Raw genomic sequence first — 13,250 nt, 5'->3', positions numbered from 1 at the left:
CCATATTGTGTGCTGCAGTGCTGTACTTGGTGGGATTTCCTAATCAATCTACATCCACTGAATACAAACCCCAGACTTCATGTAGCTGTAACTGAGAGTATGGGTCAGTTGTATTTAAAGAAAAAGTAGAGTTCCTTTCTGTTTTTTTCCCCCCCCTCTTTCTGCATTCCCACCAATGTTATTACAGGGGAAGGATTGTAAGTGTATTGCAAATAAATAAATCCAGGAGAATAGGTGATGTACACAGATATTCTTATATTGACTTAAAGGCTTTGAGATTTGGTGTGTCTTTTATTTCTAGGTAGATACATAAAAGAAGATAGAGCTAGATCTTTCTGCTAACTGCTAGTGAGTTTGTAACTGCTTGAGAGTTTGTATTAATTTCTATTTTTTAAGTGCTTGAATGAAGCAGGCATGACTTGCAAAACAAATGAGTAGTGGTAGAGTTGTCTTCAAGTATTCAAAGTTTCCTTGCTGTTTGGATTGAACCTCCAGTATTCTTCAGTGTAGCAAATTGCATCTGGTGTCTCAGGGAGGAGGGAAAGAAAATGCTGCAAGGTAAGAGCTATCCCCATGCCTAATATCTCAATTTAGAAAACATCTTTTGCACCTGTGTAAGAACTTACTGTCTTGATTTGAAAGCCAGGTGTTTGCCAAGGAAGGTGGGAAGTTCCCTTGGAATGGAGAATTATGACCTCCTTCCCTCTGAATTATCGTTACTTTGAAATTAAGGGGTTGTCAGGCACAGATATGGGACAAGGAATAACAGTTCCTTGCTGGAATGTGTATGTATAACACGGCAAACAAACAGCAATGCAAACAACACAAACAAGAAGAGAAATCCCAATGAAGTCTCTTCCCACCCTGAAGGCGATTTCCCCTCGGTGCAGTTCCGGGCACAGCCGGCAGGGGGCGCCGGTGGCTCCCGGCCGGGCAGGGCGGGTGCGGTGATTGCCCCGCTCCGGCAGGGGGCGCTGTGGCGCGGGCTCGGCCGTGCTCCCCCTCACACGGACAATGGCGGGCGGGCCGAGGACAGAGATGGAAAAGGCGCTTCCTTTGCAAACCCCGTGGGGCAGCCGGTCCCGGTGCCCCTCTGGAGGGCGAAATGAGCTGTAGCAGGAGCCTCTGAGCAGCAAGCTGGAACGGCAGGGATGAGCAAAATCCTGGAATGGTAAAGGAGATGCATCAGAAACTCTGCAGCTGTAGCTGGACCTGCAGGGGTGTCCCAGCAGGCAGGGGGTACGTGGCTACAGTAGGAAAAAACCCAGAGCAAAGTGGCAAAAGAAAGGCAGGGGCTGGGCAGTGGCTGGAGAACAGGGCCTGGAGAAACTCTCTCGGAGGGGGAAGGGGCTCAGAGATCCTGGGATTTTTCCCTAAGGTACCCCAGCAGATGGTGAGGGGGCCTTTGTTAGGTGTTAATAAGGTCCCAGTGCATCGGCTGCTCTCAGGAGCAGAGCTCCACTCATTTTAGGAGAAGGCAGCAGGAAACACAACCCCACCGTGGTAGCAAATTCTTCCCACAGCGACTGCAGCCTGTTTCCCCTCCAAATGCCAAGAGCAGGAGAGAAAGCTGGGAGCTGCACCCAACCCCTTCCCCCAGCCCAAATCTGGTGATACCTCTGCCCTTCCCAGAGGAACCCCCAGGGAAAGAGAGAGTAGCCAGCTGCATCCCTCCCCTGAGCTTGGCAACTTCTTTTGTCTCTCTCAAGTACCCGGTCATTTTTGTCTCCTAGCAACATATGGGAGAAAATTCCCTGAAAGAACAAAAGGAAAAAATCCTAACCCCAACACTTAACCTACCTGTCCCTATGCTAGAAAACTGAAGTTCATTCTCCCACCTGCTAAGCTGTTGTCACTCTATGTCAGGCAGAGAGGTTTTTGAGTTACAATGTCATGAAATATTTGCTGATGATTTTGCACAAGTTTTGTGGTTTTCTGGTAGTAACATTTTAATTCCAAGCTGTACTGCAAATTCTACAAAAGCTGTAATACTCAACTAGAGAAGTCATTGCTCAGCAGTGGTGTAGAGAATTAAAAAAGCAGAAAACAGAATAAAAACTGTCTGACAGCTTAACAAGGAAATGAATGAAAGTAACGAATTTGTGGTTCCCCACTATAAACTCATTTCAATCCTCCTTGATGCTGTACGTGTTCACCTATTTAAATGGGTTCTCACATTTTGGTAAGTAAAACAGGTGCTGCTGAGGACTGAATACCTGTTTAGTCATGAAAAGTCATTTTTTTTCTCAGACAGTTTATAAAGGTGAGTGAAGGCATGCTGCACCGCTGGTGGTATGTTGTGGATGAAAGCTCATGGTTACCCCAAGTGGTACTGGATCAATTTGGACACACCAGGAATAGTTGTATGAATGCTGTGATAGTGCCAAGACACAGCTCTTGCAGTGGAGGCATCTGCTTTGTCTTGGAAGGAATCCAGTGAAGCAGAATCACCTGTAGTCCTGTAGTTTTTTTAGAGAAGTGTCAACATACTCATGGGGCAATGAACAGTGATCTACAGCAGTATCATGTGTTTGTGTCTCCATTTTTTGACTTCCATTGTTAGTTACGAGCTCTCTGTAGTAGGGGGAGGTTATAAAGTAAGAATTGAGTTTGAGTCAATGTAGTGTAGTTCTTGCCTCCACGTGACCTTGGCTGACCATTTGACAACTCAGGGTGCCATTCACTGAGAAGAATCTATAATGAAATTCTTGGTATGACTTGGAGTGAGGTACTGATAATCAGGCTTGGGCAAGAATTTAGCAAAATACCATATCAAACAGCGTTTTTATTCCACTGTATCATTACAAAGTCTGGAATCCCTCTGAAGGTCCACATTATAAAACCAGCCAAACAAGGCAGTGATTGAATGGGTTTCTTCACACAGACAAAGCACAGCTCCTTCTGAGTCACAGCTGAACCAGCAGCCTTTTCTGTGGACCCTAAATGATGAAATCTCCAGCAAGCATAGCAACCGGAGCAGCTGGATGCTGATTCTCCAAGTAAACTCACAAATACCCAAGGGTCTCAGCCTACTTGTGTCGTGTCTTTGCTGTCAGTGTGCATGCTGCTGAAGTGAGAAGACTCTGATTTATGAATTGACAGTTGCATGTCCCTGCAGATAAGGGTGCATCACAAATTAGAATTGGGAATGTATTCCTGTTCTTGTTCTCCTCGTTTGTTGTTACTCCTTTCTCAAACTTTGGTTTTTGGTGCTTTATCATTACATACCAAGTCTTCCCTTGGTTTACAAAAGCTTCATAAAAAAAGGCAGGCTCGTCCTTTCCTTCTACTTCTTTCTTTCCCAGACTTAAATGGTTTTTTTGCCTCTCAGCTTTGTTATTTTCGGGATATAGAAAGCTGTGTGGGATAGACTGAGGAAAAGGTTGTTTAAGGACTATGCAAGACCTTGTAACACAAGAAAATTGCATTTTGCATGAGCGTTGTGTGGGTTGTTCAGAGTGACTGGGTGTTTTGATCAATTCTCATGGTACACCAGTCATTCTGTCTGTAATGTGTAAATGTCTTCAGTGGCTCCCATTTAAATGTGGCTGAAAAGTCAAGGCTCACACTTAGACCCTTGTTTGAGGGCTGCTGGTAGCCATATCACTGTGTTAAACTTGGCCTGAGTGAGCGAGCTCGGGGCTTTTTGGGGTAGTTGTACAGGGGCGAGTTAAAGCCCCTCAGATAGGGGATAGATATTTCCTGCCTCCTGTAGAACTTGGAATAGGAGATCCCATGACCTCCTGACCTGGAGGATGGGGAGAAGTGTGACCTCAGGAGGTGGTGCAGAACTGGGAAGTGTAGTTCATGCACCAAAGCCACAAAGATGATTAAAACATGAGTAGAGGTCTGGAGCATCCCCTGTGCCTGGAGAGACTGAGAGAGCTCAAGAAGAGATACCCAGAGGGGATCTCATCAGTGTTCATAAAGAGAGTGGAGGGTGTAAAAGAGATCTCTTGAATCAATTTCAAATTTCAAATCTCTCTGTGGTACACAGTGATAAGACAAGAGGTAGTAGGCACATGTTGAAAGAGGAAATTCTTTCTGAGCATTGAAAAACAAAACTACACACATAGTGTGAGGCTGGCTGAACACTGGAACAGGTTACTTGGAGAGGTTGTGGAATCTCTGTCTTTGGAGATCTTTAAATTCAACTGTTCTGGGTGACTTGATCACTAGAGGTGCCACCCAACCACATCCATTCTGTGATTCGTGGTGTATGTTTGCCGCCGGAGTTTGGTACTTGGCTCTAGTCCTCAGCTCATCCAATTATGCCACTTGGTAATTAGCTGAAACAGACCATATTGGCAGAGTGTGCAACCAGGGAGAAGGTGTTGGTGTTCATCATCAAATGCTTTTGACTTGCATGTTGTGCTGCATTTCTGGCTGGGTAGAAAGCGATTTGTCTGCAACAGATGTTTATTCCTTGTGCTCAGGTTCTGATCTCGTTTAAGTCCAAGAAGTGATAGAGCAAATCTGTACTACAAATCTGAAGTACTACAGTGCATCTGTGAACGTTTTTCCCCTGGTGATGGAACATATGGAAATAATGCTTATCTTGATTTAGATAAGCAATTGCCTTTCCTGTACAATCATCCCGGCTTAGTAGGAGTAGAAGCAGACACATATTATTACAGGTCTTACAATCTGTCTTTTCTAACGCTCCATAGGCCTATGCAGAAACAAATGGAAGGGAAAGTTGAGTTAGATGTGAGATTAGTAACTGCTAATAGTTCATCATTTTTAGTCTGTGCAAGAAATTTATGGAAACAAAGCATTAAGTAAGGAAAAAAATAGACACTGAAGGGAAAAAGCACAGAGTGTAGCAGAATCGGTGCTGCACATTCCAGCAGGGGCAGATGCACTCTTAAAGCTTGCTCATCTCCTTTGTGTTTCAGCAACCCAAGAAAAATCATTAGTGTCCTAGTCAAGTATTTGCTGAGGATTCTTCCAGGAGCGGAAGGGCTGCCTCTCACCTGGGAATAATGTCAATCTTGTCCTTTGGTCAGGTGCTTTTTCCAGATTCTCTTAGAGAAGCCTTCCTTGTGGGGCTGCGTCTCTGCTAGTGGCTATTGTAGCAGGGATGAGGTAGTGGGCAGACTTACTTCTTTTGAACCTGGAGTTAATTTACTTCCTTCAGCTGTGAATTCTAAAACTAACTAGAAATGATGGAACTCTCCTATTTTCACCTTTTTTTTTTCTTTTAATCCAGTCTGCTACTTGTTTAACAAACTTCCCTTATAACAGTGTGAGCCTGTGAGTCTTGCTGCCACCAATCCTCACTTGTTCTGGTTTCTTATCTTATTGGCCTTTGGTCATAGAGTGCCAAGAGACTATTACTTTGCCATAGGTATTGCTTTATACTATGGGGCTTTGGTACCTATTTTTACTACTTTGTGTGTGCTCTACTCTTTCATTAACAGTCGTTTTAAAATGCAAATGTGCTGGTTTTTTGTAATAAACTCCTCAAGCTATAGGTTTTTCTCTTCCCTCTAGTGGTAAGCTCTTCGGTATTGCTGTAGGGATTTCTGTAATTGGATGCTTGAGACTCGTTTAAAAAATTAATATACTTTATATTAGACTTGAAAACTCTGGCTGTTTGAGCAATGATTGAGTTTCAGGGCTGATTTTTCCAATGCTCTAGGTTTGTGCCATCCTTGTCCATTGCACCAGCTGAGTACATTTATGTCCTGGGTGGGGGCTCCCTCTAGTGAGATGTTCTGACAGTCCTTTGGCCACTTGGTTCAGATGAACTTTACCCATTTTCTTTTCAAGTGCAGTTTTTGTGGACTCAATCTAAAGCATTTTTCTGCCCTTGTGCAAGCTGTAAAGGCCCTTTTTTTTAGGAGTGATCTGGAAGGAGTTGTAAACAAAGCTGAGGGCTAGGACTGCCTATTTTCTCTTTTTGATGTTAAGAGCTCAGGTAATCAACCTCATCCTACTTTAAGCTGTGGCTCTGTGGACTCTGAGATGTTTTGAACATGGCTGAAGTACCAAAGGATGATGTAGGAGGAAAAGCTAAATTAAATTGGACTGTATAGGCAGAGGGGTAGAAGATGATGGCTGGATCTAGAGGGGAAAAAGAGGAGGGGTGGGACATGAATGTTGAACTGTTTCTGGTGAAGATTTTCAGCTGTAATGTATTACTGAGGCTGGGGCAGAGGAGACAAGAGGAGGACCTACAGCAGTGTTTCCACTCTTGTGTGTTGTCAGTAATAGTCTAAACCCCCAAAGTTTGGAAAGGATGTACCAGAATCAGCTCCATCCTTTGTGAGTGTGTGTGCAGAGATGATTTTGTGGCCACTGACTTCACTTTCTCGTAAGAGTTACAATCAACTTGTTTGCAAGACTAAAGTTAAAACAGAAGTAAAAGCTGTCTTATTTAATAAATAATTTTAATAATAATAATAATAATCTGTATGCGTAATCTTGCAATGCATTGCTCCATTTGCCTAGCAGGCGTTGTTTTTTCAGTCAGAGAAAGAAAGCGCTGCCTCCTCGTCCAAGTCCTTCCCCGCTCTGTTGTTCCTCGCTCTCTGGAGCGCGTCCCCCCGCAGGCAGCGCTGGCGCAGGTGCCTCAGGAGGCTCCCGATGGAGGCAGAGTTTTGCTGCTGGTGGCCGAGCACCTCGGTCGCCTCGTCACTGAGGGGGCAGCAGTCAGCCAGGCAGCAGCTCCTTGGCCAGGCTGAGCGTGTCCAGGCCTTCTGCTGGGAGACACAGGGCAGGGAGCTCGGTGAAAGGGGCAGAGGGGCTGCGGGGGCCAGGCCCCCTTGGGCTCTCCTGGGGAATCTGGGGCCTGGCTGGGCTCCCCAGGCTGCAGGCCGTGTGGAGAAGCCCTCGGGCAGGTCCTGTCTCGTTCTGGTGGCTCAGCCTGTCCTTGTTTCCTCCTGGGAGGAAGGGGGCTGAGCCGCACCTCTCCTCCGGGCTCGGGCACGGGGCTGGCAAGGGGCGCAGGAGCCTTGGTGCCTGCCCAGGCTTTGCTCTCCACAGGGGCTGGCGCTCCTCACCCTGCACGTTGTAGCTCCCGGCCCCTGGCACCGTGCCACCTGCCCGGTGCCCGTGGCTCACCTCTCTCCGCTGCCTCCGGGCTTTTCTGCGGAGGCTGCAGCCGAGGCCGAGCGCGGCGAGCAGCAGGGACAGGGCTAAGAAGGTGCAGCAGTGGCCCTGCAGGGCCCGCGGGCTGGCGCTGCCCGCGCCAGCGCCCGCACGCTGCTGCCCGTGCCGGGCTGGGAGCGGCAGCCGGGCCGCGTTCCTGGCGGGACAGCTACGAGCTCCGAGGGGACCGGGGAGCAGCGAGGCCACGCAGAGCCCCAGGAGCACGGAGAGCCCCGGGCGGAGCATGGCCGAGCTGCGATCTCTGACCCTCAGCCCCAGCCGAGCTGAGCGGCGCCCACGGGCTCTGAGCAAGGTGGTGGCATCAGCTGCGATGTCACAAGGCTGTTGCCTTGGCAGCCAGAGGCTGGGAATGTCAAGGCAAGGCCAGACCGGAGGGTCTGATCATATGGCTGTCTCAGCCTGCTGCTCTGTCATGCCACTGTGGGACAGACCTCAGGAGCTTGGGGATGTGCTCAGCAAGGAGCTGCTGGCATGTCTGAGTTTGTATTCTTGAGCTGATGGAAATAAATGATAAGACTAGGGAGACAAATTTGGCCTGCTTCTACTTTTTCACGAAATATTGAGGACTGTTTTTGTTTATCAACAAACTTCACTTGTTTTGAAGATTTGAAATTGATTCACACTCTGTTACCTCAGGAAATGAGTTCTATTTCTGACCAACAGATGAACTCAAGCTTCTCGAGACTTGTGTTGGAAATAATTTTTAAAAAGTAATAGTAAAAGTGAATTTAATAGTCTTCCTCGGTTCATTTGTGCATGTCTAACTTGGTGAAGGTTTGGGCAGTATGTTTGGGCAAGGGTTCGAGGTAACTGAGCTGTTCTATAGACTGAATTGGATATAAATGAAGTGATTTGGTGATGCAAAATCTCAAGAGTTTACAGGACTAAGGGACCTATGGTAACATTATTTAGTAACAAATCTGTTGCAAGCTAGTGTATGTTGTCTTCACCACCTGCCTCCTTCTAGTTGAGCAATTTAGGGTGAAAAAGCTCCAAGTTTAAAATTTGCGTGCGTTTTTTTTCAGGCTTGTTGTCTGGCTGCATGTCTTCAGAAGTCATTCTGAATTTTGGGTTGCTTGCAAATGGTGTGCTTGTATATTTTTGTACTCATTTGTTATAATTCTGGATTGGAGAAATAATTACTCTGGTTAGGAGAGTAATCTTAATTCCTCAATTTGTTTTTGCAGTTTACGCCTTTGTGATGATGAAATAAAATTATTTGATGGATCTCGCTCCAGAAATATGTATGTTTCTGCAGTTTTGTAACCAGATGGTATGTGGATAAGGATTGAGTGCTTCCTACTAGCTTGTATTTGGAAACAAGTACCAAGCAAGCTGCGCGACGTTAGGGCAGTGCTGGTGTCTCTGTGGGTTACCGGTGCCCTCTCGAGGTGAAACCGAAAGATGCTGCAGTGTGACAGCAGCGGTGTCACCGGACTGCTGCCTCTTCAGGGCTTGTAAATAATGACCTCGGAGCCACACTTATAACCTGGTTTTTCTGCTTTCTTGGTCTGTAGGTGAAAACACTAAAGAAGATCTGCAAGGGAAGAAAAGTCTGAGTGAGAAAGTTTCTCTCTACAGAGGTGACATTACACTGCTTGAGGTTGATGCCATCGTTAATGCTGGTAGGTAGTTAAATATTTTATGTAGCTGTGTCTTGAAAATCCTTTATAGCTCCATGGTACAAGTGTGAACTCTGAAAAGTTGCCTAAAACTGGTGCATCCTGTGGAAATCTGTTGGAAAATGTGGCTTTTCCCCCAGTTCCTTCATATTGCATCTGTTCATTCTGTGTGCGTTTGCTGTGGCAGGGATTATTGTGAAACTTTGATAGCGTGGTTGCCATGAAAAAATTAATGATTTTGTGTCCATCTTTTGACTTAACTTGGTCAGCTCAGACCTCACACTTTGCGTTATAGAAGGTTCATTTTTGTTACTAAGCTAATTCCAGTCTGCTTTTATAAATCAAGCCACTTTTGGGCCAGATAACATGAAAACTTTAACAACAAGGTGATAGGAAAACAGAATTTGGTTGATGTGGTTTTCATATTTGCTTTCTTGTTGGGAGGTTGTATTTTTCAAGATTTTGGCCATTTGGCCACAGATTTTTAAGTGTTTTAGTACCTCTTCATGCTCAGTGACCGTGTTTCCATGTGTGCAGCCGAGGTGAACAACTGTGTATAGCATCTTGTGACAAAAAGAGGGACATGCCTGTGCAATTAATTAATAGATTATAGTAAGCTAGTTGAGTTTTTTGACAAAAAACAATGGGGAGGTTCACCCCTATGCACATGCCCATAGCCAAATCTTGCCTGCACTCTCCACTCCAAAAAGAATGTGTGATTTGTGTGTCCTGAGGCTGAAATTTTTTTTTTTCTTCCTAGTATTTGAGTGGCATTGATTAATTTTCAAGAACTAATTTTGATGGTGTTCATTTCTTGGAAGGAAATGTGCTGCAGTATCTTCTCTGTGATGGAATAAAGTTCAGAGGTTCCCAGGGCTGTCATGGCCCAAATGGATGTGTTTGCTTTATCAGAGGAACATGCTGTGTGGAGCTACTGGTTCATGTCTGTAAAGAGCAAAGGAATGTTTGCTCAAACAGTGTAGAGGGCAATGAACAGACTCTCTTGTATGACATCCCACTTCACCAGTGGACATCTGCTGATGGGCTTTGTGAAGTACAGGTGGACTCTTTAGCCATTTCAAAATACATTTTTACAACCCAAGTACAGTATTCCTGTGCAAAAAAATTTAATGATGCAGAAAAACCTTCCTAAATTACAAACAATACGGTAGCACCCATATAACATGATCCTCTCCTCACTGTGTTGACAAGGCCTCTGAAGCTTTAATATTTTAATATTTTTTTTCCTCATTCTTTGTTAAGATGGTTTTTCCAGTAGTGCTTTTGCTGACTTCCTAACTTTATTGCTTTCCAGCAAGTCAATATTAGCACACTTCTCTCCATTTATATTTAGCTTCTCTTTGTTCATAGGCCTCCCTTCAATTACAGGCTGGAACTACTTACTGATGAGCTTTAGAATAGGAATACTTCACTTTTCTTGATTTAAATCCCCCTTTAATTCTCCTGAAAGGTCCAAAAAAACCTATATCCCAGACTGCAAATGATATTATCTGTCTATAAACCTATTATGTGCCTGCCATCCTGGTGAGAAATGCATCTTTCTGAGGAGGAAAAAGAAAGAATCAAATCAACATGTATTGATATGCAATTTTGAGAAAAGGTTTAAAGACCACTCAAAACAGACTGAGGTTGGAACACCTGAAGAGGGACGTAACACTGAAAGTATCTAGAAAGTTTAATTGCTTCTACTGTTGTCTTCTGTAAATTGAATTTTGGGCTTAAAGGGGGGAGATTCAGATTAGATGTTGGCAAAGCTGCTTATCAAAAGGAACATGTTTATACAGTGATACTGTGGTGTATCAGATGGACACAACACAGCAGTCCTTTGGCCAGGCCATTGGTACAGGTGGATTTTAAAGATTCTTCTGTAACCTTCTATAGTTCCTAAAGGGCATAATATGTTAGCTATTATGAGATATTAATAAGATTAGATTAAAATGCTAACCTACACTTACTTTGGAAAAACCATATGCTCCCTATATGTCAGTGCAGTAATTAAGTCTAAACCTTTGATTAGCTCATGGCTTCAGTGTTACTTTTTTCTGTTAACCTTTCAAACTGTGGAGGATAACTGGAAAGCTACATGAAGAAGGTGTTTTGGTTCAAGGTCCATATTATTTATGCAAAACATCTGCTGTACTGAGGTTCTTTTTAAATCCATGTTTCAGTGAAATTGTAGTGTCTCTTAGACAGTATCTAAACACCTGCTTCTGCACCTTTTGATGCTTTTGCAAAGAACTCCAAGCAGAAAAGCTGCTTTTTGTTCTGCTACTGAAGTTGTCCAAGCCTCAAAGACACAAAGCAGTAAGTAGCCACAGTACCAGTTTCTGTGTGTAAGTTGAATAAAACGTAGCCTGTTGAATATGGAATTGGAGAAAGGTTCATTGGCGGTAAACCTGTGCAAGTTCTTTTTATACTTAATGCCTTTTGACTACCCCAAATGTTAATGATTTGACTTCTCCTATCTGTTGCAAGCTCTGGGTTAGGAAGGGAGGAAGAGGCCCTCTGGAGACTTCCTCTCTGAATTTAGAAATTCCATTAACTGTCTCCTGTAATAAATAGTTTAAAATACAGCGAGTCATATCCAAATTAAAGCCACAGGAAGATACAGGTTGAATGTTTACATTGACTTATGCAAAGAACTAAACATGCTTGAAGTCAAGAGGATGGTCTGGCAAATTCTGGGGCTGTGGAAGGGTTCCAGGTGGTTCAGATTGTCTCCAGATTTGGATGCAAACATACTGGCTAAAAAAATGTGTCTTCTCAAATATGTAAGGTGGAAATGAGACATAAATTAATATAAAAGGTGAACTTAGGCAGCTAAATATCGGGATATCTTTGATGAACGCTTCTGCAAAAGGATCCTTTTTTGTCCTAGACTTTTAGCAGACAAACTGAATGTTGCCTACTTTCCAAAAATATTTTACATATAGTTTGTGTCTTTGCTCATTGTCAAAAGAGCCACATCAAAACAGCCTCTTAGAAATCATTCAGGACTAGAGTGAGGAACTGAGATGTATTGAGAGAAAGAAAGGAGCTGGAAAAAGGAGCTGATGGGCGATTTTGCTAAAATTGATGTCAATTATCTACCCCTATAAATGTCTTTTCCTTACCACAATGGTTTCCTAAAACTTCCTTACTACTGATTGCATTGCAGACAAGTATTAGTTTCACTTGATATTTTGCTTAAGGTGTCCTCTTATGCCTGTTATTTGCTTAATACATATTTTAAAGGATTCAGGTAAGACTTGTATGAAAATCTTATTTTTACTCCTATATCCTCTTCTGCACTTTTTAATTACACTTTAAGAATGCAAACAGGCTCTCCTTGAGGCATGTGCTTACTGCATTAATCTGTGCTGACTGGCCTTTTTGACAGATTAAATGTTCCTGGATGTCACTTCATCCTGATGCCAAAAGTGCTTCAAGCACTTGGAAGCCAAATAACCACAATTAGCCAGCATCTGAATAAATTGTGAGAACAGAGCTCGGAGGGGGTGTGGTGTGTCTGTGTCTAGGGAGGGGAGAGAGGGGCCATTTAGTCCTTCTGGCAATACCAAATACAGAAATAAGCATAAAAGCCTGAGTAAGGTTTGAAAAACAATTTCTTCAGTATTTATAGTATCAACTAAGCAGTTAAGGACTACATTTCCTCAGCATTTTGAATAAGGAAAATGGTGTTGCTATTTATGTCATGTGCAGTAACTGTAAGTAGGTACAGGAGTGGTGTTTTGGGAGTGGGTGACAGGGATGTGTGTACCTCACATACAGCAGCAGTTCATCACTGCTGACCTCAGGTATTCGTTCACTTCCTACCTGTTAATAAATCTTACTGTCCAGTTATAAGATAAGGAGGCATGTACTAATATGCTTGTGAGGCACTTTTTACTAGGAGGGAGATCAAGGGGAAACTAGGATGTCAGGGGAAAAAAGGCTTTTCCTTGTTTTTATCTGGTAGGGAGGAGGAGGATGACGACTTGCAGAACACTAGAAGAGATAATATTTCTTCTTATCTTTGAAAAATATTCTTGGTATCAGTACAGAAGTATGGTACTGAGAACAGAAACCTTTGATCTTCAGGAAAAAGGAAGATGTTCATGTCTATTCAATTAGACAGTACTGGTAATAAGTCTGTACTATTGTGTATGAGTTTGCAATTAGAGAGTTGCTACAGTTATAGCAACTAGGTGTCTCCCTTTAAACTGTATTTGAGTGCTGGAATCATTTTTAATAACTCAAAAATCAAAACTCTCATTTTTAAAAATATCTTTTCTATGTGAGAAAACAAGCATGATTTAAAATCTTTATCTGATAAAGAGAGAAAAGAGTTGGTGACTAACCTAAGTAAACAACTTTTTATGTCCCATTTTTACTAACCCCTGATGCTGGAATTTAGTAACTGAGCCTCACATTGCTCAAGAAGAGCATCACACATCTTCCTGTGTGCAGTGAGCTGCCTCAGCTGGGAATGCTGGTTTGGCAGGAGCAGGT

At 43.5% G+C, this 13,250-nt stretch overlaps 1 protein-coding gene across 7 annotated transcripts in view; it reads left to right on the top strand.

The window, feature by feature from the left end:
• The window catches only part of MACROD2 (mono-ADP ribosylhydrolase 2), an 848,563-nt gene that overhangs the window by 14,224 nt on the left and 821,089 nt on the right, over window positions 1-13,250 (top strand). For all 7 annotated transcript variants that reach the window (XM_088160729.1, XM_014895167.2, XM_088160725.1 and 4 more), the window contains exon 3: window positions 8,634-8,741. In XM_088160729.1, coding sequence (XP_088016855.1) covers window positions 8,634-8,741 — 108 coding nt within the window. The remainder of the gene's footprint in view (window positions 1-8,633; window positions 8,742-13,250) is intronic.

This window comes from Sturnus vulgaris, chromosome 3, assembly GCF_052056855.1.
Source record: "Sturnus vulgaris isolate bStuVul1 chromosome 3, bStuVul1.hap1, whole genome shotgun sequence".
In the NCBI taxonomy this organism is placed as follows: Eukaryota; Metazoa; Chordata; class Aves; order Passeriformes; family Sturnidae; genus Sturnus; species Sturnus vulgaris.
Note: the sequence above shows the minus strand (reverse complement) of the source record. Positions and strands in the feature narration are given on the sequence as shown.